The sequence below is a fragment of the Pelophylax lessonae genome (assembly GCF_965119305.1).
Source record: "Pelophylax lessonae genome assembly, chromosome: 8".
Taxonomy (NCBI): Eukaryota; Metazoa; Chordata; class Amphibia; order Anura; family Ranidae; genus Pelophylax; species Pelophylax lessonae.
In genome coordinates this window covers 121,269,822-121,294,270 of record NC_138775.1, presented here as the reverse complement: position 1 = coordinate 121,294,270, position 24,449 = coordinate 121,269,822, and the positions used below count along the sequence as shown (strand labels likewise).

The 24,449-nt window shown below is 47.4% G+C and overlaps 1 protein-coding gene across 1 annotated transcript in view; it reads right to left on the bottom strand.

Annotated features, from left to right (window-relative positions):
* The window catches only part of NOL8 (nucleolar protein 8), a 559,501-nt gene extending 536,065 nt beyond the window's left edge, over positions 1 to 23,436 (bottom strand). Inside the window, exons 1-2 of the mRNA XM_082265109.1 lie at positions 23,280 to 23,436; positions 10,113 to 10,175 (exon numbers count right to left, since the gene is read on the bottom strand). Coding sequence (XP_082121235.1) covers positions 10,113 to 10,175; positions 23,280 to 23,412 — 196 coding nt within the window. The 5' untranslated portion in view covers positions 23,413 to 23,436. The remainder of the gene's footprint in view (positions 1 to 10,112; positions 10,176 to 23,279) is intronic.
* Between the last annotated feature and the right edge of the window lie 1,013 nt (positions 23,437 to 24,449).

The window sequence follows — 24,449 nt, the reverse complement described above, 5'->3', positions numbered from 1 at the left end:
ATGCAAGCGCCGCAAGTTTAACTACCGTGAGAAATCCATACCCTCCGTAGGTGCACCGGAAGTGACGAGGGTATGGTTTTTTCACAGAACACTGGAATCATAGTTGCCTTGTTCAATCAGGAAACCGGAGAGTCCACCACCAGTGGAAGAGTCCACTTCTTAAAGCGGTTGTAAACCCTTGTAAAAAAAAAAAAAAGAAAAAAACCTGCAAGACAAAAGGCATAATGGGCTAGTATGCATCGCATACTAGCCCATTATGTGTAACTTACCTTAGAACGAAGCCCCGACACGGACCCCCGGACATCGCTGCGGGCGCTGCCATGATCCCTTGCCGTCTCTTCCGGGTTCGGCGGCTCCGGCGCGGTGATTGGCCGGAAGAGACGGCTCCGGCGCGATGATTGGCCGTAGCCGCGATGACGTCACTCCCACGCATGCGCGCGGGAGTGATTTTCCGGCAAGCTCCCGGCAAGTTAATTGAAGGCCCCCCCGCACCTTCAGAGCGCATGCGCCGCTCGCGAGAGCGGCTGCATGCACTGTAAATATCTCCTAAACCATGCCGGTTTAGGAGATATTATTTGTACCTACAGGTAAGCCTTATAGGCTTACCTGTAGGTAAAAGTGTCAAAAAGCAGGATACTACCGCTTTAATAAGGGAATTCTTAAAGGGGTAACGCCTGGTAAAGTGCTTAGGGACCCCACGGGGACGCTTTGGTCAACCCCACACTTTAGCGACAATTCTGTCAAAATAGGCGGGGAATGGAAACCCCTTTGCAGCTCCGGATGGTTTGTGAGTGCCAAAGGGAACCTGCGCCTCCATTTTCAAGGTCTCACGCACAGATACAATCAGTGTTTCCACCAGCACCTTTTCGTGCGCGGTTGCAGACGTGAAGGAATCATCTCCACTATCACAGGATTCTGGGCGCATAGCTGCAGACCCAGCAGGGTGACCCACGTCCGCGGCAGCCGAATCAGATTCAGGGTCTAATGAGACATATGAGGAAGGGGAAGGCGCTTTTTACTACCCCGTCGCCTGAAAGTCACCTCCACCCAGGACACAAAAGACTCCAAAACTACCGTTAGTGCGTCAATGTATGGTAGCCTTAGAGAGGGGATCAGGTGGGGAGATGTGCTCCAAAGACTGTATGAGTCACCAGGGGTAAACGCCACAAAATGTGTAAACACACTCCAAAAGGGACAACCCCCACCGCGCTGGCAGCACCACCCATTTGCCAGGCATAAGCACCAAGCGATCCTCAACAGAGGGGGAGAAAACCCCACCAGACTCACCACCCAGCACAAACAGGCACCTGCAGCCACCAGTATAATCTGCACTCTACGTGCGGCGATCAGGAAGTGAAAAGATTCAGGAGTCAGCACCAGGGGATGAGGAGGGGCTCCCAACGCCAAAATCGCCAGCCACAGGGCTCCACTGTCATGACTGCCGCCATTTTCAATGTCAAACCACCGCAAAATGGCCACTGGACTACACAAACATGGCCGCCGTGTAAAGAAACGCACACAGGCTAGAATAAAATGGCGGCCAAGCTCGGCACCACAAGGCTTACAGGGACCCAGCAGGAAAGCCAGGCCTCAAAGACAGATCCAGGCAGGATGGGGGGGGTGGCCTTTGCAGGAGCCCCCGACAGGTACAACCCCCTCCCCTGCAGTGTCCATTGTCCAGTCGCCGACTGCGCACTCCTCCCCCTCCGCATTGACAGCATAGCGCCCTGCCCCTATCCCAGGAGGTGGACCAGACCACCCAAAGAGCCCCAACATATGTGGAGGGGGAGGGGGGGGGTAGAATGGGACAGATGAAAAACTGAATTTTTGTAAAATCTTACCTGTAAAATTCCTTTCTCTGAGTCCCCCGACAGTCGCCGCCTCCTCTAAGTCATCGCTGTTGGGTATTGACTTCCGCTCCGCAGGAGTAGCTAGGCATAAAGACTTAGTCAAAAGAACAAAGGCATTTGCATATACACACCCATGGGGGCTGTCCCATCTGGTCAATACCCCCCTGCAGTGACCACTCCCAACTCAGTTTGGTAGCATTAGCAGTAGGTAATAAGAACCCCAAAAGAGGGACGGGGGCGGCGACTGTCAGAGGACTCAGAGAAAGGAATTTTACAGGTAGGATTTTACAAAAATTCCGTTTTCTCTTAAGTCCTCCGACAGTCGCCGCCTCCTCTAAGTCATCACTGTTGGGATGTCCCAAAGCAATATAGACATGAGGGGTGGGAGACGCAACCATAGAAAAGGCAACGCAGTACCCACATCAGAGAAAGGAACCTTACATGCACAGTAAGAGAACCTCTGGGCAACAGAAAACAATGCTCAACAGGAGCAACAGCCCAGGAAAGCAAATACCAACAGCCAGGGACCCATAAAAAAACAAGGGTCCTTCATGGCACAGCCGCACTGTGAACCTTGCAGCCAAATGAGGCATCAGCTGATGCCAGAACATCTACTTTGTAAAATTTGGAAAAAGTGTGCACCGACGACCAAGTCGCAGCCTTGCACACATGGGCCACCGAGGCCCGATGCCAATAGGCCCAGGACGCACTCACAGATCTGGTAGAGTGTGCCCTAACAGGGAAGGGTGGAACCCGATCCTTTAAAGCATAAGCCTGTGCAATTGGTCTGTCTGATTGATTTGGCAATAGTCGTTGCGGATGCAGCCATGCCCTTCCGAGGTCCCTCAGGAAGGACAAAGAGGGAATCCGTCTTCCGAAAAGATTCCGTAGACGACAGGTAAACCCTGATCGCCCTGACAACATCCAAGGAGTGCAGAGCAACCTCCTTAGGATGCTTGGGCTTCGTACAAAGCGAAGGCAGGACAATGTCCTCAATGTGGAACTCAGAGGCCACCTTAGGAAGAAAGGAGGGATGCGGACGCAACACCACCTTATCCCGGTGAATCACCAAGTACAGAGAACGGCAAGATAACGCTGCCAGTTCCGACACCCTGCGAGCCGAAGTGATCGCCACTAAAAAGGCAACCTTCTTAGACAGCAGAGGCAACGATATTTCCCGAATGTTTTCAAAGGGAGCACGCTGTAACATGGACAGAACTAAGTTCAAGTCCCATGGAGGTAAAGGCTCCTTCCTGGGAGGAGCCAAATGTCGCACACCTTGAATGAAGGTGCGAACCAGGGAATGAGAAGCCACAGGGCGTTGAAAAATAATAGCCAGTGCAGACACCTGGCCCTTGATCGTGGCCAGCGCCAGGCGCTGGTCCACACCAGACTGGAGGAAAGCAAACACTCTCGACACCGAGTATGAGCGAGGGGAGAACCCCTTGGACTCACACCAGGCGAAATAAGCCTTCCAGGTACGGTAATAGATTTTACCAGAGGAGGTTTTCCTAGCCCTGACAAGGGTAGGGATGTCCTTTAGGACCTGGGTCTCAACAGCCAAGCCGTTAAAGCCAGCGACTGTAAAGCAGGATGGAAGATCGGACCCCGAGATAGGAGATCTTCCCACAGAGGCAGACCCCACGGAGGCAGACCCCACGGAGGCGCCACTGCCAGGTGAACAATGTCGGCGTACCAGGACCGGCGTGGCCAGTCCGGAGCCACCAGAATCACCAGGTGCGGTTCCGAGGTTAACCTGCGGAGGAACCTAGATAGCAACTGAATCGGGGGAAAGGCATACATCAGACGATACTGATGCCAAGGGGCTACCAACGCATCCGAGGCGTCCGCCAGCGGATCGCGCGTTCTTGGAACGAACCTTTCCACCTTTTGATTTAGCCGGGATGCGAACAGATCCACGTCCGGGGATCCCCACCTCGCACACAGCATCTGGAAGACCTCCGGGTGCAGGGACCATTCCCCCTGGTCCAGGGTCTGGCGGCTCAGATAGTCGGCCTGCCAATTCTCCACACCCGGAATGTGAACTGCCGAGATCGCCAGGACACGAGTCTCGGCCCAAGACAGAAAGTCGGTCACCTCCTGGGCCACCCGAGCACTCCTGGTGCCCCCTTGGTGGTTGATGTAGGCCACCGCTGTAGCATTGTCCATCTGTACCCGGACAGGACGGCCCCCGAAGATGGTCCGACCACTGGAAGAGAGAGTTTGATCGCTCGCAATTCCAGCACATTTAATCGGTAGGGAGGACTCCTCCACCGACCAAGTGCCCTGGGCAGACAGGTTGCCCAGGAATCCACCCCAGCCCGACAGGCTGGCATCCGTGGTAATCACCGTCCACACCAACGGATGGAAGGACTTGCCTTCCGCCACCGACGGGGACTGGAGCCACCACAGAAGAGTCAATCTGGTCTGACGACTCAAGGAGACACTCAGATCCAGGGACTGAGGTAGTCTGTCCCACCTGTCCAGGATCTCCGCTTGGAGAGCCCGCATGTGAAACTGAGCAAAGGGTATCGCCTAAAAGGCCGAAACCATCAACCCCAGGTCCCGCATACAGGCCCTGAGTGACGAGGACGGGCTGTCCCGGAGGGACCTGATCTCGTCCCGCAAAGTCCGGAGCTTGTCCTCCGGCAAGAACACCTTTGCCTGAGCAGAGTCCAGAATCATTCCCAGGTAGGGAAGACGAAGCGATGGAGACAACGTTGATTTCTGAACGTTGATGGTCCATCCGAACTCCTGGAGCGTCTGTACCGTGGTGGACAGATCGCGCACTAGGTCTTGGCTGGCACGCGATCTCAGAAGTATCGTCCAGGTAACCCAAGACCGCAATGCCCTGAGCCCTAAGCAGGCCCAGAACCTGCGCCACCACTGGTAAACACCCTTGGTGTCGAAGCGAGACCGAGAGGTAACGCCACAAACTGGTAGTGGTCCTCTGCGATAGCAAAACGAAGGTACCGCTGATGACCCTCGAAAATGGGGATGTGCAGGTACGCATCTTTTAGATCCATCGAGGCCAGGAATTCCCCTGGACTCAAGGAGGCCACCACCAAACGGAGAGACTCCATACGGAACTTCCGAACACGCACAAAGCGGTTCAGCGCTTTCAGGTCCAGAATAGGACGCACTTTGCCCTCCTTTCTGGGCACCGTGAACAGATTGGAATAAAACCCCCAAAACCTGTCCCGATGAGGCACCGGGACAATCACCCCCTGAGCAAAAAGGTCCTGCACCGCTTGATGCAGGTCCTGCCGACGCCCCGGAGGCAAATGAAGATTTGAGGGGAAGAATCTGTCCGCCAGCCGGGAAAGAAATTTGATCTGTATCCCGATCGAACGATTTCCAGAACCCACCTGTCCGATATCCGGAGCAGCCAAGGTTGGAGGAAACCGTGCAAACGTCCCCCCACCCCTGAAATGGGTGAGGGCGCCCCTTCAGGCAGAGGCGGATTGACCCGCCGAGCCGGCATTGCCGGACTTCTGCTTACCCGCCCAGGGCTTCTTCTGACTGCCCTGGGCCTTGAAGGGCTTGCCCTTGGATTGGTTCCGAAAGGCACGAAAGAACCCCTGAGTGGATCTAGGCACAGAACCCCGCTTGCCTCGAAAGGACTTGTTCTTCAGGTTCTGGGGCAGCATGGTGCTCTTGCCCCACGTGACGCCTTTTACCAGGGTATCCAACCCCTCGCCAAAAAGGCAAGAGACAGCATGGGGAAAATCAGCAACTGTTTTCCAGGAGGACTGGTCAGCCGACCAGCTCTTCAGCCATATCAGTCGCCGGTTAAGAACCGAGACACTAGAGAGGCGTGCTACTAAAGGGGCCTCATTCAAGGCCGCATCACACAGATAAATGATTCCCTGATGGATTTGATCCACCATTTCCAGCCGGGCAGGCGGAACATCATCCGACACGAGGTTGCTCCTAAGCACCTTAGTCCGATCAGCCACCGCTTGAGCCACCAAAACGGACGCGAAAACGGGTCTGAGCAACGAGCCCGCCACCGTATAGGAATGGCGGGCTAGAGACTCCAACCGTCGGTCCGTGGGATCCCGGAAAACCGGGGCATCCTTAGAAGGAACCAAGGTAGCCTTGTTTAACACGGCCACAGTGTGATCTACCTGTGGAGGCACACACCACCGTGATTCCGTAGCCGGTACAAAAGGATAAAGCAATTTGAACCGACTAGGTACCAGGAATGGACGTTTTAACGTGCGCCACATTTCATTAACAGTGTAATGAAACTCAGGTGGGCAGGGAAAAACCTGCGCCGACTTGCGGGTCCTGTGCATCCCAAATGAGGACACAACGCCCGGAGGACAGGGCTCATCCTCCAAATGCAGCGTTTCCTTAACAGAAACAATTAATTCATCCATGGTCGCCCGCTCTTCAGGCGACCCCGGGGAAGAGGTATCAACCCCTTCCACCTCTGCCTCCCCCTCAGACCCCAGCAGTTCCAAGGATGAGGGAGACCCTGAAAAGGGCACGCTCGCAGCAGCAGCAGCCATATCACCATCTGAATCAGAGGAGAGAGACAATCTGGGCCTCTTTTTAGCAGCACGTTCAGCCATCAGCATTTCCATGTTTGACACCAAGGTCGCCACTACAGCGGCCAAATCAGGTCTCAGATGGGCCACAGGAGAACTGGGGACCCCCACCAGAGCTGGGGGGAATTTGCTGTCCTGAGAATCCATTGCTCAAGGTGACAAAAAACAGTGCAATAAGATAGTACTGTCCCTTTAAGAGCGCCGCGGAGTGCGCAGCCCACCGCTTCAGCTACAGTGACAAAGACCCCCCAACAGGAGAGAACAAAACTGAGCCAGAAATGACAATACAGAAAGATATTGAGAGCAATAACCTGCAGAGCCCCGCAGAGTGTTGCCACCGAGTGTCCTGCTCCAGAGGAAAAGGAAGTGCTGCTAGAATAGGCTGAACTTATAGGCTGCATGACCCAGGGAAAATGGCTGCCCCATAGGATTGCATGGGAGGCTCTGCCAAAATGGCCGCCGGACATGCGGTCGGAACGATCGTTCGGCTACCGCAAAATGGCAGCGGATGGCGCCAAAAACAGCATGTAGATTGCCCATAGAGAAGCCAAACATGCCTGCCCAAACCTAAAATGGCGGACCGCGCGGATTCACCCCGCTGCGGCCGCCACGCACACACACACACTGCACCTCCAACAAGCACCGAAGTGACACAGGGAAGGGGACCCCCAAAAACATACAGCACCGCAGCGCATGCACAAGCGATCCCCGCAGGGACCGCATCAGGGAGTCACACAGGTACAGACATGAGGGACACAGCAACACAGGACTGCCACCCCAGACAGAGGCCCCACACAGAAGTACTTACCTGTACCAGATGGCGTGGGGTGCCTCTATGAACGAAAAGCCGCTGTCCTCATCTGACAGGGAGTGCCGTTTGCCAGGGACATGACACTGCAGCATCGCTGATGTGTCCTGTGAGGTAGCCACCTCACGGCTGCATCCCTGCTGCGAACAGGGATGGGTCGTTCATAGTGCCAGGGCGAACCATAGCTGAACGCTCGATGGCGGGCTGGGGGTCCATCTGACCCTCTGCCCTAGAGAACCAGGGCGGTCAGTCCGAATCCCAGCACCGCATTATCCATCTTCATCTGAAGAAACGACTAAAACTAAAGCTGACAAAATAAACAGCTAGTAAAGTAAGAGAAAACTGACATTTTTAAAAGAAAATCAAATAATAAAGGTTAGATAGGCTGAGACTGTAGCCCCAGCACAGGGAAGCCTAACTACTCCTGACGCTAGGCAGATTAAAACCGAGTTGGGAGTGGTCACTGCAGGGGGGTATTGACCAGATGGGACAGCCCCCATGGGTGTGTATATGCAAATGCCTTTGTTCTTTTGACTAAGTCTTTATGCCTAGCTACTCCTGCGGAGCGGAAGTCAATACCCAACAGTGATGACTTAGAGGAGGCGGCGACTGTCGGAGGACGTAAGAGAAAAAGGGGGGTGAACGAGGGAAGGTCCTGACTAGGCAGAAAAAAAAAAACTGCGTGCCTTTAACAGAGAGAGAGTATACCCCCTGGGACTTCCCATGGGCATAGCCAGACTTTCTTTCTGCCTAGTGTCCTACTCCTGTAGGGGGGCAGTATAACCAACGGTTATGGAGATCTGAAGCTGTGCCCATCAATGAACAAAAGAGAAAACTTTTTTGGTACTACTATGGATCCCCCTATACTCCGGGCACCTATTCACAGAAAGAGAAAGGGACCCACAAGGATTTACCAGGACTGGCCACTAGCGCACCGTAATTCAGACCCAGAAACTGCCATAAGTGCCATCCAGTTCATATATGCCGGAAGGGGAGGAAGAGGAAAAGGAGGAGCCCTGGCATCAACACGCGGCTCTGGCCACCTCCAGTGGAAAAAAGGCTGCTATAATGTCACAAGCTTCCCAATCATGGCCGCCAGCCATTCTGATCGTTAAGAACAGGCTGTCAGGATCCTCCCTGTGGCCTCTGCAATGTTACCCCCCCCCCCCAAAAGGTACTGTACATCACCCTTCACACGGCAGGACATGCATCAAGGGGATCAGCTGCGCCCTCTGCACCAGGACCCTCATCTGCACTGTACTCAACACACCACCCCAAGGAACTTACAGATGGGGGATGGAGGGGCCCACAGGCAGGCCCAACCATCTCTGAAGGGTACCTGCGTCCACCCCAAACCACTCCATGGTGAAAGTGACGCTTCAAACAAAACTCCTTGCCACCCAAGGGGACACTGTTTCCTCAAACCAGTGCCATGTCTTACGCAACCCTGCGAGACGTTTAATTAGCAGGCCAGCCTCTGTCCGTGAGGCTATGTCATAACTGACCTCGTGCATAGCTGTGGTCTGCATGCACTGGCTTGACGGGGGGGGGGGGGGGCCCTAGCTGTAGATTGCCCAGCCCGGCAGTTGATTGAGAAAAAGCAAAAAAGAAGCATGGAAGGAGAAAAAAGCAAATCTTGCAAGGACCAAAAGATCTCAGCAGGGAGCCTAGGTCTTTACTCCTGACTAGACAGAAACAAATTGAATACCCTCCTTTTTCGCTACCAAAAATTTCTGTTCATTGCACCTCTAGTATCCATAAAAATATCCATAAAAAATGCCAGATTAAAAGTTTTTAAATGAGAGGTTCCCTCATGACGAGTGCTGTTTTTCTTTTGGAAAACCCCAAGGACAGTAAAATAAACCCTTCGGCCTAGGTTCCTGCCAATCCACACACACAGAATATTTCCACTGAATAAAGGTTTAGTTCATTTGACAAGATAGAGAAGGTTACTGCTAAAATTGTGGAAACTATCTTTTATCAATCAAAAAGGTAAAAGCCCTTTTACACTGAGGCACTTCTAAACTGCCCATAAAACGCTGAACACTTGTGTGGCGCTTTTAAGGCTCTTTTGAGGCATTTGCGGTGTGCTTTTTACAAGTGGCTCACAAACGTTTCAAAAACCATTTTGAGGTGCTTTTGCAGCATTTTTCAGGCACTTTCTATTCATTTCAATGGAGAGGGGCGTTTTTAAGGTACAAGCTTTTATTAATTTTAACCACTTAAGGACCAGGTCTTCCAAGGTCATAGAATCGAGTGGGGCCATCTTTCCCTCACTCGACTTCTTGCCTGGGACATGGATGGACCAGATAGTTTTCCCCGCAACCGACGGCTCTGGTAAGCAGGGAAAACGACCGGAAAGCAGCGGGGGGGGGGGGTTACCTCTCCCACCGGCCATAAAAGTGATACCGTGGCAAATCTGCCGCTGGGACCACTTTTATGTGAAAGAGGACCACCCTGTGAGAAAATACCGGCATTATGCCAGCTGCCATAACACTGGTAGTAACGTCAAAGTATGGATGTAAAATTGCAGTGGGCAGTCTGGAAGTGGTTAATGGGAAGCATTTTTCGTAATCTTTTCAGGCGCTTTTTTTTTTTTAAAGCCAAAGCGCTTGAAAAACTTTAGTGTGAAAGGGCTCTAAAATAAATCCACTGGGAAATTAGTAAACCTAATACAAATTACATACATTTTGAAATATAACAAAGTAAACAGTTATCCATACAGCAGTGAAAGTTCTACCCTTTTCACAATGGATCAAGTGCCATGGCAAAACTATAGGATTACTAGGACGTTGACCAACAGCCTAGTGACTGCTAGGCATTTTGTGCAAACTTGTACGAGAAGCTAAATATTAAAAAGGAACCATATAATGTAAAAACTACATTTTACACACTTACATTTATTCAGGTTCACATCTGAAATGTCGATGTTCAGGTAAGCAAATTTCTTTACAGGGTTTCCTAAAATGCAAATGATAGAACGTATTCAGTAGATCAAAACAAAACAGAATATCATGATGCTAAAACAAGATGTTTAAGTAAATACTTAGGGTCCTTTCACACGGCCGCTCCGCTGCAGGACTTTTTTTTTTTTTTTTCACGGAGCAGATGACATTTGTGTCATCCGCTCCGTGTGCCCGCATATCATCCCATCCGTTTGCGGATGATGAAAAAAAATAGGGTTCTGTTCCATTCGAAAAAACGGAACAGAACTGAAAGGAGGAAAATCGGATGTCAGCGGATGGTATTCCGCTGACATCCGCAGTGCCATTCACTTACATTATGTCCGCAAATCATCCGCAAACGGATGGGATGATTTGCGGACACACGGAGCGGCCGTGTGAAAGGACCCTAACAAGTAATAAAAAAAAAAAAAACAACACACATGGGGCATAGCAAAGGAGGGATGGCCTGAAAGACATCACTGTGCACTAATATAGGTAGCTGCTTCCCTAGCTGGCTGCACACAGGTTCTGAACCACTTTGAAACCACGAGGAAACAGCAGGGCAGAAAAGAATCGGCTGAACATTCTAAAAAGGAAAATGAACCAAAGCCACTGCGGTTTGTTTTTTTAACAGGTACCCAACATGCCAGGCTTTGCCAGGAGGTCAGCACAGCCCAAGAAACCACATTCAACACAGAGCTGACAGATGAAGTATTAGGAACCGGGGGGGTGTAAGTTCTGACTAAAGTGGCTTGGAGCTTACACGGGACTTAGGCTACAGCACAGTGGGGGTGCAAAGGATAAGCAGATATGACCAGAGAGGGGGGTACTGAGGCAAATCATGGGTTTACAGTAACTGCACATACAGACCACCTTATGGAGTCATTGAGTACTTCCTAAAGTCTGCAAAATGCACCAATATTTTTTAAATAGACTCTAACCTTGCCCACTGAGGGCAAAGTATCACATTTTCTTGTAAAACCCCCCTCCCACTAAAACTCAACATTGCCACACTACCCAGCTACTTAGTTAAAAGTCCTAACCTTGTGTCAGGTGTCAGTGTAGACAGGGTCAAACTTACACATCTTCATGTGAGTGTTCAGTTTTGGAAATTGGCCGATTAAACCCAGCATTACTTCAGAGTCTGCACAATACAGCATTTTCTCTGTTGACAGTCGCAAACTTTAAGGACTTTTTTTTTTTTTTTTTTTTTTTTACACATCAGGTTTTCTGTATATATAGTTTGTGAGGTTGAAAAAAAAGACATCAGTGCATCCAGTTCAACCTATGAAGTGTGTGTGTTAGTACATTGTATACCCCTGTACGTTGTGGTCTTTAAGGTGCCCACTAGGACCCCCAGGTCCTTTTCCATCTTAGATTCACCCAGAGGTTTCCCCCCTAGTGAGTAGCTTGCCTAGTGAGCAGCTCGCCCAAGTGCATTACTTTACATATTTCAGCAATAAACCTCATCTGCCATGTAGTTGCCCACCCCATTATTTTGTTCAGGTCCGCTTGTAAGATTTCCACATCCTGCATAGAAGATATTGGCATGCTTAGTTTAGTATCATCCGCAAATACCGAGATTGTGCTAGATATCCCCTCCTCTAGATCATTTATGAATAAATTAAACAAGATTGGTCCCAGGACAGAACCTTGGGGGACCCCACTTTCTACACCCACCCAATCCGAGTACTCCCCATTTATCACCACCCTCTGGACTCTCCCCTGGAGCCAGTTCTCCGTCCAGGTACTCACTGTTACGGAACAGAGCACCCCTGAGCAGGTACCTCCGTTGACAGATGCTCCTAGTGCTTCCCGAGGGCTCCAAGCACTCCACCAGACACCGTAAGCACTTCAGACTCCACGAACCGCCGCAGCTTGGTTAGGGTCTTGGCATCTCCTACCCACCCTGGACCAACGACAAGGCTCCAGGTTCCTGTGGGTGAACCTCTCTTTCCCCAGAGAGTGCAGCAGAACAAGCTCTTACACAAGCTCTTACAAGAGCTTAGGGATTCTCTAAGGGAGTATGGAAGACCATAGCAATCCCTGCAGCAGATTCCCCCAATAACGAGACAAAGCTCCGAGTTGAGGGTAAAACAGGAACAACAACATTTATTGGAAGAACACAGCACACTTTTATACAGAAATTGGAACATCCTTCCCCCAACAACCGCTTTCCCATTGGTCAATTGTAAAGTACTTGCAGTTCCCAATAAGGTCCTCTCCAGCCCATGCAAATGAGGACTTGAAAATGAGTCAACAGGGATTGGTCAGATAAAGAACAATGGTTCCCTAACGAGCCCTCAATACACATTACTCTGAGTGTCAATACATCCCTTAGCAGACAACAGGTGAGGTCATTAGCACACCTGACAATAGGTGGAGAGCCACCTCAGACAGCCTGTCTCCTCAGAACTTCCTGTAATGACCATATTAGGAGTTGACTTCCTGTTCAGAGAGCTCATGGCAAATGGGAACAACAATCTTCATATTACAAGGGAGGCATTATTCCTGAATATGACTGTCCCATTTGTAGTAGTCCAAACCATATTTTCAGTGTTCACCACCCTCCTGGTCACCCTGCATCCATAACAGATGCAGGGCGACTTAAACATAAGAAAGCCACACAAGGCTGGACATAGTGCCTCCCAACCTCTTTAAAGGAATTTGGGGTCCACAACCCCCATGCCCAAAGTGACTCCTGTCACACTCACCCTATGGTCCATACCTACATTCCTTAGTTTGTACAGTAAGCGTTTGTCGGGAACAGTGTCAAAGGCCTTTGCAAAGTCCAGATACATTACTAAAGTCTTGTATATGGTCCCTTAACTTCCCTTCCAAAATCTTGCAGACTACTGATGTTAGGCTGATCGGCCTATAGTTACCCAGGATATATCTCAGCCCTTTTTTAAATATTGTTATCACGTTGTCTTTTTTTCCAATCAGCTGGCACCATACCCGTCTGTAGACTATCCCTAAAGATCAGGAATAATGGTCTGGCAATCACCTGGCTATATAATAAAGAACAAGCTCCTAACATTGCAAACAAATTAGTAGTATAGAGACTGATACTACCAACAAAGTTTGAATTTCAACGTAGCTTGGATGGGGCCATGGTTTGGCTAGAAATGCAGCAGGCAGCATAAAGAGCAAGCTCAGTTACTATAGACCCCTAAACAGCTACAATCAGTGCTTTAACCACCAACATTGGGAAGATCGAAAAACCTCCAGCACTCCAGAGAACCCTGACCACTCAGCCAATGCAAGAATCTACCTGAAATTGTCAGGACACAAAGACCTGAACTACCAGAACACTCAGTCAATATGGAAACTGCTACTGCCACCTTTAACGAGAGATGTCGGTAGATGTACTGATTACGGCACACAACATGATCCAATAGATCTTTAAGCTCCCCACAAGGGCAGAACTCACTTCAACTGCGCTGATACCACGAGTGCTCTGCATGAGGCTGTCTTGGTACTATGTTAGGACCTCCAAGGTTTGGCTGGTAAACTGGAAGAGTTGTAAAGAGTGGGCATCCACAGAGATGAAAGACTTAAGGCCTTGCACCTAATAGCAGCGCCTGACATTCTTCTAGACATGCACCATTGAATTGGGAACCTTGGTAATAAGCGCTGGATTTATTATTCGATTCACAGGGACAACAGAGTTGGTTCTGCCCAACCAAAATGTTCCAACAGAATTTCAATGATTTTCTGGAGAGACCCAGTGTCTCTGATTGACTTTGTTCAGTCACACAAAGCCCTTTGCCCCACAGACTACAACAAGGAAACCTAAGAGACATTGTATGCTGTCTGCAAAGCTTCGCTCCTATAGAAGAAATACTCCAAGCAGTTAGAACCCACAATCAAACTGTCTTTGAGGGCAAGGCAATCATACTCTTCTGTAGGACACATCCCAAATAACACTGCAAAACAGATGTTAAAGTGGGGTTGATTTACTGAGATATGGGCATGGTATCTCCATGGACTGTAAAAGAAAGTTCAGGTAGGGAGTTCTACTTTTACCTTAGCAGTCATGGGTAAGCTAGGCATTTTAATCTATATACTAAGGTAGGAGAGTGGTGCACGGTTAATTAGCAGACCACCACTTACCCTCACCAAAGAGGAGACAGGAGATGATGAAATTCCTCTGTTGAGGGTGTATAATGAGGAGGTCCTAGAAACAGTGGGGTTGATTTACTAAAGGCAAATAGTCTGTGCACTGCAAGTGAAGTTGCTCTAGATCTGAGGGAAACATAAAAAGGAAAAAAAATAAAAAAATTGGATGACAGAAATAAGCAGAGCTTTCCCTTATTTCAGAGCCTACCCTTCCCGCTATTGGGCCATCTTCTGGGCCTCTCTGCAGCACGTGCACTGCTGGTTGTATGAGGGGTGACAGCTAGTGAGTCTTCCGTCCTTCAGACTGGGTTGTAGTGGCCTTGTGAGTGCCAGCATTACGCAAGCACAGCAGGTGTAACCGGGCGACTTCACATGCCAGCCAGCTGTCTGATGATGGCGTCCTGGGCGGGGCATATTTATAGAACGGTAGATGGCAGTGTAGAGGCTCACATGGTGGGCGCAGCGGCATGGCTATTGGTTGGAATCAATATTTAGGCGGCACCTGAGCCTACTCTTTTGGGTCACCCTTCTACTGCAGGGGAGATCTCCTCGGAGAAGTCATATGACGCACCCCCTGGATGAAAGTGCGAATCAAGCTATTAGTAGCCAACGGACGTTAGCAGTAAATCGCCAAGGCCGACACCTGGCCCTTGATAGTACCCAACGCCAAGTGCTGCTCAACCCCTTTTTGTAAAAAGGCCAAAACCCTAGCTATAGAAAACAAGGCAAGGACGCAGCTGCAGCGATTCACACCATGAAATGTAGGATTTCCACGTGCGATGATAGATCTTCCTGGAAGTCGATTTCCTGGCCTTCAAAAGGGTAGGAAACAGTCAGACAGATCTCTATTCCTCAACACCTTGCTTTCAACAGCCAAGCCGTTAAAGCCAGTGACCGTAAAGCAGGATGGAAGATCGATCCTTGAGACAGTAGATCTTCCCGCAGAGGAAGTCTCCATGGAGGGTCTACGACCATATTTACTAGGTCTGCATACCAAGACCGCCGAGGCCAGTCTGGTGCCACCAGAACAACCGGAATGGCTTCCATCGCCACCCAGCAAAGAAACCTCGACAGGAGTACAAGCGGGGGGGAAGGCATAAACCAGGCGATCCTGGCTCCAAGAAGCCAACAGGGTGTCTGTAGCGTCGGCCCGAGAATCCCGAGACCTGGCCACGAACCGCTGAATTTTGCTGTTGAGGTGAGACGCAAACAGATCCACCTCTGGAGACCCCCACTGAGCACACAGGAGATGAAAAACCTCCGGATGAAGGGACCATTCCCTCCTTGGCCGCCAGGACACTCTTGGTGTCCCCTTGATTGATGTAAGCCACGTCCGTGGCATTGTCCGACAGTATCCGTACCGGAGAGCCACATAGCCTACCCGTCCAGTGATGTCCAAACTTCTGGTCCAATGACCGAGGATCTCTGTTCCATTTCGCCAGAATCTCTTCTTGAGTGAGACTGAGCAAACGGGACTCCTTTGAAGGTTGAAACCATCAGACCCAGGGCCCTCATGCAAGCCCGTAAGGAGGACTAATCGGTCTCCATCAGCAACCTGACTGCTTTTTGCAGCTTCTGAAGTTTGTCCAGGGGGAGAAAGACCCTCGCCAGAGCAGAGTTGAGGGTCAGCCCCAGATAAGTGACCCGTACTGATGGTGTCAGAGCAGATTCTCTTAAATTGATCGTCCACCCAAATTCCTGAAGGGTCTGAATCGTGGCAGAGATGTTACCCAGCAGATCTGAGTGGGAGACTGCTCGCAACAGAAGAACGTCCAGATATCCCATAATTTCGATACCTTGCTGATGTAACAAGGCCAGCACAGGGGCCAGGACCTTGGTAAATACTCTGGGAGCCAAGGCAAGACCAAAAGGTAATGCCACAAATTGAAAGTGCTCCTCTGCCACTCCAAAGCGGAGGAATCACTGGTGTCCCTCGAAAATGGGGACGTGGGGATATGCATCTTTGAGATCGATGGAGGCCAGAAAATACCCGATTCCGTGATGCCACCACTGACCGAATGGACTCCGTTCGAAACTTCTGGACCCGCACAAAGCGGTTCAGAGCCTTGAGGTCCAGAATTGCGCGCACCTTGTCCTCCTTTCTGGGCACCGTTAACAGGTTTGAAAAGAAACCTTAAGAGCGTTCCTGCTGAGGAACCGGCACAATCACCCCTTGAGCCAGGAGATCTTGCACAGCCTCCCGCAGATCCTTCAAACGCCCTAGAGACAGGTGAAGATTTGACTGAAAAAAACCTGTCCCCTGGTCGAGACCAGAATTCAATCTTGTACCCGAAACAAATCAGTTTGCGAACCAAATCGTTCTGAATGAAAGAAGTCCATGGTTCCTTGAAGTGCAGACAACCCCCCACGCCTGAGCCAGGTGAGGGTGCCCCTTCATGCTGAAGAGGACTTGTCGGCCTTGGGCTCGCCTCAACAATTTTTTACTTTTTCTTGCGCCCCAGCGACCCGAAAAAAAAATGCGTGGGCAGAGGGACCCCGCTTAGTACGGGGAGTCTTACTCTTGGAGGATTAAAAAAGAGTACTCTTACCGCCACTCAAGCCCTTGATCAACTCATTTAATGAGTCGCCCAACGCTCTTCCAGAGAAAGGGGAGGTCAGCTAGGGCTTTCTTAGAAGCTTAGTCAGCCGACCAGCTCTTTAGCCAAACCATGTGTCTTCAAGGCAATGCCCATGGCCGAAACCCTGGCCACCAGGGGAGCTGCATCCATAGATGCATCACACAGGAACACCAGAGCCTGGATCACCTGGTCCAACAAATTCAGCTGTTCTGGAGGAACAGTCTCAGGGTCCAAAGACTCCCGCAAACCCCTAATCCACTCCGTCACTGTCTGTGAGACTAAAACAGACACAAACACTGGTTTCAAAATGGAAACCCGCCAACACGTGAAGATGGCGGCAAAGGGATTCCACATGCCTGTCCACCGGATCCGTAAAGACTGGGGAATTTTCCACAGGCACAAGGGTAGATTTTTATCAAACTAGCAGCGCTGAGAGAAGGAACATCCAGATATTGGAAATTCTAAAAGGACTTTTTTCCTTTACACATATATAACGCAGAGGTCAATCGTGCAATATGTATTAGGTAGAACAATCTCCTATTGATAAATTATACTCATGTGGCTGTCAGTCTTGCTATATCTCATGTAGGGCTGCAACTAACGATTATTTTAATAATCGATTAGTTGCCGATTATTTTTTCGATTAATCGGATAAAATCATAAAAAAACTCAATATGCCTTTTTTTTCCATTTATTTAAAATAATAATGAACAAACCGAGTGTTAGTGTCGGTTCACATTTGTGCGGTTTGCGAAATCGCATGTAATTCGGAGTGCACTGCTCCTTCATTACATGCAATCTCATGTGCGGATGCGAGTTCAGCCATACACTTTGAATGGCTGAATTTGCAGCGCAACCACAGCAGACTCGCACATGAGGCTTTTTTTGAGCCACCTCAGAATCGGATCGCACAGTGGTTCACACTTGTGCGATCTGATTCTGTGCGAACTTGCAGATCGCACTGCAATATGCAATCGCAACTGGGGGTGTCGTTAGCTTTTAATTTGCACCCCCTGCGTATCGCATATGGCAGTGTGAACTGCCAGATGTGCGGATGCGATGCGGGAACACGCTGCATATTCGCAGCGTTCCCGCATCGCACAAATGTGAACCGGCACTAAGGCCATCGCATTCGCACATCTGGCAGTTCACACTGCCATATGCGATACGCAGGGGGTGCAAATTAAAAGTTAACGACACCCCCAGTTGCGATTGCATATTGCAGTGCGATCTGCAAGTTCGCACAGAATCGGATCGCACAAATGTGAACCACTTACCACTGTGCGATCCGATTCTGAGGCGGCTCAAAAAAAAGCCTCATGTATGGCTGAACTCGCATCCGCACATGAGATTGCATGTAATTTAGGAGCAGTGCGCTCCGAATTACATGCAATCTCGCAAACCGCACAAGTGTGAACCGGCACTTATACCAAAACTTTTTTTTTATTTTTTTTTTTTTTTTTTTTTAATATTTTTTATAATTAAGCTGCTATATACTGTAAATAATATAATAAATGCTTATCTAGATAAAAGAGTTAATATTCCTTATAAGGTGCAATATTATAATAGAAAAATAAGTGAATAAAAACGTCCATGTCAGCCATAGATATGAAATAGGGAGCAAAGAGACAACCTATATGTGTTATATGGACGTTTTTAATCACTTATTTTTCTATTATAATATTGCACTTTATAAGGAATATTAACTCTTATCTGGATAAGCTTTTATTCTGTTTTTTGGCGGGCTGCATTGCATGGAATGGATACTGTAACTAGTACTAAGAACGGCACTCACGTTTGGCTGCTTCTTCCTCACCTCGATATGACTCACTCCCTCACTGACTCAGCAAGAAGGCAGGGAGGAGGGAGGAGGGAGGAGGGAGGTCACGGAAGCCGTGCTGTGAGAGAGACACAGTGAGTGCACACTGCAGCTTCACAGAACAGACGGAGCTCGCTGACAGTCAGGGAATGTCAAGAATGCAGCACAACTAATCGATGGAGCAACTAATCGATAATGACAATCGTTGACAACGATTGTAATTATCGATTTTGTCGATTAGTTGTTTCAGCCCTAATCTCATGGGACTTGTAGTTCTGCAACATCTTAAGGGCCACAGTTTGCATAACCTTGCATAAAGTAAAGAGGACTAAAAGGTCCACAAGAATATTGTCAAGGAGGAATCAACCGCTAGATTAATAAACAGCTTTATTGAAATACAAAAAATTATCTAAAAATTGAGATACCTCTGTCATGACAATTAAAATGACAACGTTGTCATACCAGACAGACAGCAGATGCAGACACTCCACGTATACATAAAAAAAATTCACCCAAACCATAACATAATCAGTTGTGGCACTTGTATAGCAAGCTACAGTGGTAGGGGTTAGTCCAGAACTGACTGTAATAGTCCTGTACCTATGGAGTATCAGTCTGGAGCCCCAGAGCAGTAAGTAGTCAAAGATAGTCTGGAATAAACTGGGTATAATGACTCAAATTGCCCACCGTGAAAGGATCTGTCTGTGACTTGTATATGTTCGTGAAGCTGTTTGTCCACAAATGAAGAGCAGAAATGGGTCTGCACACCGATCGTGTAGTGGGAACCCAGCAGCTCGCCTGGCTAAGCGGGGCCGGTTTGGGGGCGGATGCAAGCAGTTGAGGTATATGTGCAATAATGGTGCTAGGAGATGAGCCTCAAAGCACGGACCACTTGTATTCATCTGTTTAAGTGTCTGCATTTGACCAACATCACTGGCACATTTATATCATTGGATTAAGCACATATTACAGTGGACATTCAACACTTGGCACTGTTACTATTTCTATTTACTCATCAGTTGTATTTACTTGATAATTATTTATACACTCTGGCGCTTACAAGGTTGCACATTTATTGATTTGGATTCAGCAACCAACACTGCATGGATTACTATAGAAGTGTATAAGTAGGATACACACTCCCTCTAGTGGTGCAATACAGTATTTGTTTATACAGCATCACTCAGGGATTTTTTCAGCACATTTTTAATATTGTTTAGCACTTCTAGGTGGAAGATATATACTCACATTGCACTAGTCACTTTATGTTCACCTTGGGACATGTCAATAGATATGATGCATACCTATTGACATGTCCCAATGCATATCTTTCTACATTAAAACGCACATTTATTGATTCACCTTATGGAGTAGCGCCCTACCCAACATACTTACTCACATACCAGAACCATTCTTGTGAAGAATATTTCAGTCGTTGCAAAAGAGTAAAACAAAGATCCACAGAATGGATAAAGCAGAGACAGAGAGAAGCTGGTCTGCAGGTCCTCAGATATAGTTCTCTCCAGTACAGAATACCATGAGCAGTACAGTAACAACATTAGAAAATCGCACTCATAACACAAAAGGCACAGTACTTCAGATTCACGCTACAGATGTACAGCTAAAAGGCTCAAAGCAAGAATGCTTTTTGAGGAAAACCACCTTGTTGGAAGTTTATCCTCCTCATTTGGTATAAAAAAAACAGAATTGTTAGCGAAATGTATGTATTGATACATCTCATCTTGGGTTTAAGAAATATTGTATGTATTTATAAAAACTTTTTGTGATGCACTGTAAATGCGCTCTGCGACAATTGCTCCCCCCTGGCGGATGCCAAGGTCTATTTTTCCACCTATGGACCAAGGTTTGTTTTCCATCCTTTCTTCTCCCCCCCCCCCCCCATTCTCGGACCCCTACACCCACGGCAACTGGGTGCCCCCACTGTTTTGGGTGGACTCAGCTATTCCTCCAACGGGATCCTACTCAAATGGAAGCCCGGCACAGGTAGACTTCCCTTGGGGTTGATTTTTTTGACTCCAATACATCAGGGCACTTTTGCGTATCGGGATTATCCATACCCCAAGATCAGCATTGCTCTGGGGATGGATGTTCCGGGCCCCTTTTTGAGGGGATTACGCACTCTGTGCCTGGGGTGTATATTCATTCCCCTTTTAGGCAGAATGCGGATAAATTCCCTTGATAATATATCCAGACCAATCTTATTGTTGTACTTGGGCTTTTATATTATATATTTATTGAATTAAAGGACATATGTCTTTAAAGGAAACACCCAAAGTTCAGTTGAGATAGCAGAGTTCTATATATATATATATATATATATATATATATATATATATATATATATATATATATATATATATATATATATTTTAATAAAAAAACAATCTGTAATAAAACGAGATAGTATTTGGTCTATTAGATTTCTGCAATAGTCTGCGTACCGCCCCTTCATTAGGTATACCATAGTAGTTGTGGTTGCTTGGGCAACGGAATCAACACTGAGGTAAACGCCGATACTTTCTTATTAGAAGTTTGGGCGGAAGTGATATGGAGACACATGAAGACGTTTGGGCGGAAGTGACGTCAACACGGATATCGCAGGATTTTCGGCGGGAGCTGACGTTTGTCGGCTTGCTGTATAAAAGGGGACGCCGAGAGCCAGAAAGGAGAGGTACCTCTCTCCACAGCAAGGATGATTTAAACTCCCGTTCTGGGAAGGATTGGAAAACGAACCAGAGGTGAACAAACAGTGAGTATCAGTGGTAATATCACCACTGTTTGGGGGTTGCTTTATTGGAAATACGATGCCCCTCTGCCATGGGACACTTTTGGCTCAAACACTGAAAGGGCTACCTCTGTTTTTCTTACAATGCAGGGGGATTGTATCACCAGATTCGGGGCAAAGAATTGGGAGAACCCGCTTTTGGAATGGGTGCTCCTCCCTTACCTAAAGTGTGATAACCATAGTGATCAAACTCTTTGTAAGTATCAATGGCTATACACACTCCTTGAACGGTCTTGGGGTTTGGGGGAAATCTACTTCCTTCAGAGAACTATATGATCTATTCCTAAGAAGGGCTTTCTATATTTTTTTTTTGCTCTCCATAGGGGGGACTACAACACCAAGGATTGGGGAAAAGCAATTTGAGACCCCTTTTCTCAAATAGGTGGCCTTCCCTGACTTTATGAACAACAATCAATTATGAAATAATATAAAGTCCCCTGACCTATTTGTCAAGGTAAGAGAAGTTACAGGAACAGTCTATGAATTAATTTAGAATGGGAGTCCTTCTGGATGGTTTAGCCTTATAACTTTCACTTGTTTACTCCTCCCTTTTCTCTGTGATAGATGAGCCAATGCTCCCTTGATGTGCTGAAGTAGAGGGCAACATTATTCATTTATATACTCCTTTTTAAATATCATTCATCTGGATTCTACACCTTAGGTGAGCCTTTTTTGCTCAGTCATCTGTTTCCTCCCCAATTCAATGTAATGCCTCTCCTGATCCCCCTTAGGGAATCACTGCATTAGCTTTTTTGATATGCTCATTGTTCTAGGAAAAAGCAAAAACTACTCATACTTGGCTTTAGCTTCGATCTGAGAATATAGGATACATTCCAGAGGAGGAATATAGCGGGGTGCAAGGAGCCAGGTATGTGGTGGGGGTATGTGGGTTGGAGTTGTGAGTGGGGGAGGAATCTCTTGGCTACCTTCAGGGGAGGAATAGTCGCAGGTGCATATTGAATATAAGAATATATGTATTTTATATGCATATTCCTTAATCTGTATGAAGCTTACATTATGTTGTACTTTTTCAGGAGTGGAACCATAATCCCTGATGAAGATTTATAGGCTATTAGTCACATTATCGAAACGCATTGGATTAAGTATCACTCCCATAAGTAGCACCATGTTTGTTTTGTTTTTATGCATTATGGACCATTCTGTATATGGCCAGAAATGTTGTGATATCATGTTGAATTTTGGAAAATGAATAATTGATTCTTAAGAATTAGAACATATCTTTTAATAAACAATTTTAGAAAAATCATATTCTCTACATGTAATTGTTACCTTTAAAGTCCCACATCTAACAAGGGGGTTTTCCTCAAAAAACCTATGTTTAGGGATTATGGTAACATTATACCTTGCAGCGGTCTACATAATTCTATTCAAAGCAAGAATGCTTAGGCAAAGGAAGGATATTGCTATTTTGCATGAAGAATTCAAAACAAAAAACAGATTTTTTCAGGGTACTGCTTATTGATGATGAATTTTTCTAGAGGTCCCCTACAAAACATCCAAATATTTACTTTGCTTTCAGGTCCATGTTAATTTTACTATAGATCACTACAGGATAAAGTAGGGATGTGGATGTTTGCAAAACAACTTAATGTGGGGGACACAGGAGGAGATCAACTGTCCTCTGTGCAGAAACAGGGGACAGGTTTTCTGCAATAGAGTAATGTCAGGTACTTGCTTCTTTAGGTCAACCCCTTCATTTGGAAATGTATCTAAGTAGAAAAGTGGTTTTAAAACAAGCCTTAAAGTTAGAATTAAAATTCAAGAAATGTATACCTTGCCCGTCTTTTCTGCATACGATGTCCACATCCTCGACTTTTCCAAACTTCCCAAATCTATCTTCAAGCTCAGCTTTGGTGACCAACGGACTAATCCCACCAACATATACACGTCTTAATGTGGTCTCCATGATCCAGGCAAGAACCTCTGGAAAAATAAAGACATACTTAATTTACCGACATCATCCACATCTTATTCATATTGCAAAGTTAGTACGATAAAATAAAAACAGCGTACTTGTGCTATACGTGGGTCCTATAAGCACAGGTGAGTTCACCAACGCTTAGCACCTACACGACAGAAACAAAAATCAATAGGCTATATCAATTAAATGTATCGCTTAAAACCCACGTTCACGCTGTACTGGTGTCCCGGCAAAAAAACTCCCCCCGGAAGCACAGCGAAAACTTTCAGGTTCCGCTTTCAACTCTCCCACAGCAAGAGAGCACGGAGAGCAAAATTACCTTACCCCCGAGAAGTAGCTGTTCCTTGGCAATGCGGCTTTTAGAAAACCATTCGCTTTTCCAGAAATGAAAAGACTGTAATAGTTATGAAACACAGAAAAAAAATCGCACCCTCTCGAATTTAATTTAAAAAGGGGGGGGGGAGGGGAGAAAGAAATCGAAATCCCTCAGACAGATTTAGATAACGTTTATTTCATTTAGTAATAACTTAGCAAGAGTTGTTTTACTAGAGTTCATGTTTACTTTGCCTTCTGAGCAAGTCGGAAGAGGGGAAGAAGAAAGCGATGCACCTCAGACGAAACCATTCGTTAAAAATGTAAGGGAGAAGCAAATACTATACATTATAGTATACATAGATTTTAGTGACGCCTCTGCCACTCCTAATACAATTATTATTCGCCTTCAATTATCAAAGAAAAAAAAAACTTGGACCATAATATTCAATGTGACATTAATAAAATTTATATTGCTTTTTCTCTTCCTCCCCCAATATTGTGCAGCAGTCCACCGCAAGAAGCTTGAAGCTGCAAATCAGCGCTAGTAGTAGTGTTTGGAGGACAAGTGGTTCATAGGGGACGGGCATATAAATTCACCATAAAATTCACGTTTTTAATCTTCTCACTTTTTCATCCCATGTGTTCTACAAATCTCTCTTGATTTTGCTTAACCACTTCAGCCCCGGAAGGTTTTACCCCCTTAATGA